The sequence below is a fragment of the Lolium perenne genome, chromosome 7 (assembly GCF_019359855.2).
Source record: "Lolium perenne isolate Kyuss_39 chromosome 7, Kyuss_2.0, whole genome shotgun sequence".
Classification (NCBI taxonomy): Eukaryota; Viridiplantae; Streptophyta; class Magnoliopsida; order Poales; family Poaceae; genus Lolium; species Lolium perenne.
Genome location: NC_067250.2, coordinates 52,610,623 through 52,616,487, shown reverse-complemented (window position 1 = coordinate 52,616,487; position 5,865 = coordinate 52,610,623). Strand labels below are relative to the sequence as shown.

General features: G+C 44.0%; 1 protein-coding gene across 1 annotated transcript; it reads right to left on the bottom strand.

Moving 5' to 3' along the window:
• Positions 1-3,598: 3,598 nt before the first annotated feature.
• On the bottom strand, positions 3,599-5,275 carry LOC127316043 (protein FAR1-RELATED SEQUENCE 5-like). The gene has a single exon (XM_051346465.1). It carries the CDS (start codon positions 5,273-5,275, stop codon positions 3,599-3,601), a length of 1,677 nt encoding a protein of 558 aa, XP_051202425.1.
• Between the last annotated feature and the right edge of the window lie 590 nt (positions 5,276-5,865).

Below are 5,865 nucleotides of genomic sequence, written 5' to 3'. Positions count from 1 at the left end.
GCAATTATACAAGGTTTACCGAATCTCCACCAAGTCCAGTTCAGCTGTGGGAGGTATATCGGCTTTCGAAGGAAGAAGGGTGATCGGCTTTGGTGCACCCTCTCTGACATTCTCGCCTCGAGTAAGGCTCGGGGGCAGCAGGCCTGGTGGATGCTCTGTTTAGGAGCCGATTGATATGTCATCGGCTCATCCTTCGTGGCAACCTTCTTCACAGAATGATGAGTACAGGCAGAAGAGGATCGCTGAAACTGGTGGGAGAAATTTAAGGGCTCTTTTGAAGATTCCACATTGTCCACCAGATCTTAGGATCACCAGTTGAAGAATTGAAGGGTGGATTTTAAAGGGCCGATGCGTTGCTATCAGCTCATGAAGCATTGGCCAAGGGGACAAATCGGCTAAATCAGCGTAAAGAACATCGGCAAAATCAAAGGAAAGTTTCCATTGATAATAAGATTTCTTACAAAGAGAAGCCGATTGTACAGCAAAAGGGACAGATTGCTACTGCTAAAACTATACTAGTAGGTCCCTATTCTAAGGGCTGTTGCCGTCTTCGCTGGGGTAGCTGCCCTCATTGTTGCTGTCGACGAACCCCTCGGTGCTGCTACTGTGACCTTCAGCGGAGGCTTCTCCTTCGTCATCATCATCGTCCTCGTCTGACCAAGCCCAGCCATGGATGCGCTTTGGCGGCGGTTCGTCAGAGGAGGTGTCGTCCTCCTGTTCCTTCTTCATGTCGGAGGAGATGTCTTCGTCTTCGTCATCCTCTTCTTCTTTGGTGACGGAGGTGAATTTACCCCGGAAGGGAGGGTCGTCGTCGTCGCTCTCCGCCTCCAGTGCTCCGTCGACCAGGTACCGGAGGTCATCTTCCCCGTCGGTTAGGGGCATGGCCCCATCTGACCAGACGAGGTCCTCGCCCTCTGGCACGAAGTCGAAATCCCATTCCCGCTGGTCCCAATACTTGGGAGCACGACGGTTGTACGCCTCCATCTGGTCGTGCTCTGGAACCGACTCGCTTGAGGAAGAGGATTGGAGAGAAACGGAAAAGGAGGAAGAAGACGACATGGCTATGGAAAAAAGAGGGTTTTTTGGTGCCGATAGCTAGAACAGAGGAAGGGGATGAAGAGGGCTAATCGATCGGCACGGATAAATAATAAGAAGCCTGGTGGAAATTTAATGCCATTACAGTTTCCGAGGAGGTGATGCTAAAGCTGTCGAATTTTGCAGAAGAGCTGAGAAGACAGGGCATCATGATGAAGGATGCTGCAACGGTTCTGCTCTGCCACGACATGACCCTTCGTAGAAAAACAGAGTGGTTTTGAAATTATCATTATCAAAACCAGGGGGGCATGTGTTATCACCAGGATTTGACCGAGTCAGAGGTGGGCCGCGATCATGATGGATTTAAAGAGTATACATAGAAGAATTACGTGAATCGGCCTGTTATGCAAAGTTGGGCTAGTTTGCCCTTGTATCTTTAACATAGTAGTTTATGTGTCGGTTAGTTAGAGTTTGCCTCGTGCACGGTTGGGATTATTCCCACGTTAGAAAGTCCCCTGGACTATAAATATGTATCTAGGGTTTATGAAATAAACAACAACCAACGTTCAACCACAAATCAATCCTGGCGCATCGCCAACTCCTTCGTCTTGAGGGTTTCTACCGGTAAGCATCATGCTGCCTAGATCGCATCTAGCGATCTAGGCAAAGACAAAGCTTATGTTGTTCAAACGTTGCTCGTACTGAAGCCTTTTTGATGGCGAGCAACGTAGTTATCTTAGGTGTGTTAGGGTTAGCATTGTTCTTCGTATCATATGCTATCGTAGTGCAACCCTTGCATATCTAGCCGCCCTCACACCTATCTTAGGTGTGGGGGTGGCACCCCGCTTGATCTTTATTTAGTAGATCCGATCCGTTACGGTTGCTCCTTGTTCTACAAGGATTAGTTTAATATCTGCAATAGTTAGGCCTTACAAAGGGTTGGAGGATCCAGCGGCACGTAGGGTGTCGTTCGCTAGTCCTAGACAGGATGTTCCGGGGATCAACCTCGTGTTGGTTTTTAGGCCCTATCTAGGATCGGCTTACGATCACCGTGCGTGGCCGCGAGGCCCAATCGTGAGTAGGATGATCCGATTATGCGGTGAAAACCCCAGATCGTCGTAGATCATTTTAGCTTTATCTTGATCAAGCAGGACCACCATATATTCGTGCACCTCGTACGAATCATGGGTGGATCGGCTCCTTGAGCCGATTCACAGGACAACCTGAGAGCCGATCGAGGCTCGTATTTAATGTTTACGTTTATGCCATGCAGGAAACTAAGCGCGGCATCTCCATCACCTTCCTGACCAGGTATAGGTCAGGTGGCACGCCCTTGCATCAGCATCGGACGTGTGTACCAGAGGCTTTGCGGGCCGTCGCTCGGAGGGACCAGGGCCAGCCGCAGCCCTAAGTTGTTCCCGGCTCTACGGTGTTGCCCGTCGCTGCCCGCCGGTGGGTTTTGACCGCAACAGATTCTCCTGATTATTTGGCAAGTTTCGTTCGCGAACAGATTGAAGAATTCGAAAGTAAGAACTGTTTTACAATGGTTATCCTTTTTTCGTCCAGTGAATTCAATGAAGTGAACTTGATTGTACAAAATAAGGAAATGAAGTACATAAGAACATTACATATTCATTCTATTGTCTGTATCATATATTCTAAATATTCCTGTGGCCTCCTCCTTGTGTGATTCCTACTTTTATTGCTCTCCTTTGATATCCTTTGTTCATCTTCGACCTCTGCAAAATAAATAGTTTTCAAATTTATGTTTAGCTTGTCGGAAAAAGCAGATTATTTGCATCAGTAGGTTTTCATCACTGACAAAAGTAGTTTCACGTGCACACTTACCTTGTTAATATGTTTTGTGTTCCAAATACCAGATATTCCAAGTTGCATCTTATTCTTCCGTTGTGATAGTACATACCGTACGTGTTTCCTGGTTGTGTTGTTCTTTCTGTTGTGTTACTATCATCATTTGTGTGTCTGTCTCTTGATTGATCATGTGCTGTATTGCTTGTATACCTTTGCTGTGATGCTGCTGCCTGTGCTGCCGCTGCTGCTTGTTCTGCTGCCTCTGCTGCCTTTGCTGCAATTTCTGCTTTCAGTGTTTCACATCCTGTTTTGTTGTGTCCTGATCTTTTGCAGTGGCTACAATTTATTTGTCTAGTTTTCTGTCTTTTTTCTGAACCTGGCATCATTCGGTCTCCTCTTTTTCTTCCTCTTCTGTCAGGCATTGGTGGGTCACGAAATGTTTCGTTGCTAGCTGTTTCTTCATCGTGTAGTTTTTTGGCTCCTTCATCTTCTCTTATTGCTGCCAACACTTTTGTTTCCATATCACGCATACACTGAATCATGACATTATATGCTTTGTCATTTGGGCACGCTCTGTTGCAAAGTTCTGCCATATGGCTCATCACACCGGCAAATTTTAGTGTTTCGTCTCCGCAAGAAGCATCTGCGACATTTCCTAATGTTGCGAGTTCCATGTCTATGTCTTTCCTCCATCTTTGAATCACAAAACTCTCTGGCAAATCATTGATCTCCATGTGAACCATTGCTTTTATTACATGGCAGCAATGTATACCATCCCTCTGCATCTTCTTACAGGAACACATGAAGTTTTTTTTTCATCGTCAAATGTGACATCAAAACACTCCCTTTTGAATTCCATGTGGTCGTAGGATTTCACTATTCTTTTCAGCCGCAGGTGGCGATCAGGTTCAAGTGATCCTTCTACCTTGAATGCCGTGTTGTTTGTGATCTCGATCTGGAACTTCTCGAATATATCATGTGTGAATTGTTCAAGAGCTTGCTTCTCAAACGGGTGTCTTGTTACTGTTTTTGCTGTTTTCAGTGTTGATATGAGCTTCTTCTTGTCCAGGGCGGATAAGCACTTGTCTTGTATAACCTCGTACTGTTCAAGGAACATTGTTATTGTGTCTGTGTGCTGGCTATAGCATTTCCACATGTTATTTGTGCTCTCGCTCCTTCCTGTGCTTGATGAGAATGGGTAAAATTTATCCATGAAGTACGCTGGTACCCACCCGTGTCTTATCCTGTATAACTTGCTTAGGTGTTTTTCTCCGCCAGCATTGTAATCGTTTATCACTTTATTCCATCCCATTTCAAACTCAGCTGGTGTGAATGCGTTCTTTGCAACGTACATTAGCATTTCCGACATTCCAGGATTTTTTGCAAAGAAGGTGCTCTCTTTCTGACTCATCTTGGTCACGATGTGGAAGTAGCAGTTCCTGTGGGTTGTAGACTTTAGAACTGTTTGTATTGCTTTCTTCATTGCTTTGTCTTGGTCTGTTATTATTGTCTTTGGTTCTTTTCCACCCATGGCCTGAACAAATGTTTCCGGCGGCCATATGAATGTATCTATTTTTTGATCCTTGAGCAGAGCAACGGCAAACAGTACTGTGGATCCGTGATTGTTCACCCCAACTATAGGAACAAACGGTAGGCCATACTTATTTGTGCTGAAAGTTGTGTCGAAAGATATGTAGTCACCGAACAGCTTGTAGTTCATTACGCACATTGCGTCCATCCAAAACAGGTTGCGAACTCTTTTTTCACTGTCTATCTCCATGTCATGATAGAAGCCAGGTACTATTTTCTGCAGTGTCTTGAAGCATTCCAGGCACTTCTGAATGTCATGGTCCTTTTCAATTTGTTGTTGTTGACTCTTTATGTTGCTTAGATCGACAGCATCGAAGGGTATTCCACGGAATTTCCCTCTGATTGACCGGAAGATTAACATCATCTTCCTTGGTGGCAGACGTCCCATCTGTAGTAGATGAATTAATCTCCTGTCGAGATCAGTCATCCTTTTGTGACAATGTGCAAACCTAATGAGATAGTCTGTTGGTTCCAGCGGATGGTTGTGTTCTAAGTGAACCTTCTTGATGCACCAGTATCCATCAAATTGTCTTACAATTATGTGTGCTTTATAGCCAGTCTTCAGTAGTATATTTGTTCTCCTCTGCGACGATGTTTTGGCATCTGTGTTTGTGCATCCTTCCTTATTACATGTGAATGTTTGCATGTAAATTTCTCCGTTTTTTCCTGATCTCTTGCTGCTGAACTTCTTCACTGCAAATCCTTCCTTTCTTGCATAAAGAGCGTATCTATAGAATGCATCGTCTCTTGTTTTGAAGCGGGCACCTTCCTTTGGTATAGCTGCACTGATAATCTCTTCAACTGCTGGGTAGTCATCTGTGTTGAACATCTTGTCCATTTCCTCTTCCATATTTCTTGGAGGATCTGGATTTAGTTCTGGATCATCATCCTTCAGTTCTTATTTTGTTTCTTGTTTAGTAGCGTGTTCCTCTGAGGACGAGTTTGATTGTCCTATGCTGTGTTTCTGCGATGATGAATAAGCTTCCTTTTGACTTGTTTCCTTTGAGGCACTTTTTTTCTTCATCGGTACTTCCCATTCCTCTGGTTTCCTGAATTCATAACATTTACATTGTGCATCAGTTTTGTAAGATGGTGTTTCAGAGGTCTAGATATTTTAGTGTTTATTTCCACATATAACACAGCGTGGACTGTTTTAAAAATCAAAATTACGTACCCGTTGATCGATGATTTTATTTCCCGATGTTTCTGTACATGTGTATGCTTCATATGTTTCCTGTAAATTAAAGGTATACAGTTAATTTTTTTAATGCATTGTTTTAAATGAACTTGATAATTTTAGTGCATACATGTAGTTACTACATTTGTATTGCTTGTTGTGCTATCACTGGAGTTGGTGTTGGCTGTAGCAAACTTCATTTCCTGAAAATAAGTAAATCAAGTAAACTTTATGTTAGATTCCTTGTTTAC

What these genes read in the sequence shown, in the direction of transcription:
- LOC127316043 (XM_051346465.1), bottom strand. Translation starts at nt 5,275, where the DNA reads ATGGACAAGATGTTCAACACAGATGACTACCCAGCAGTTGAAGAGATT.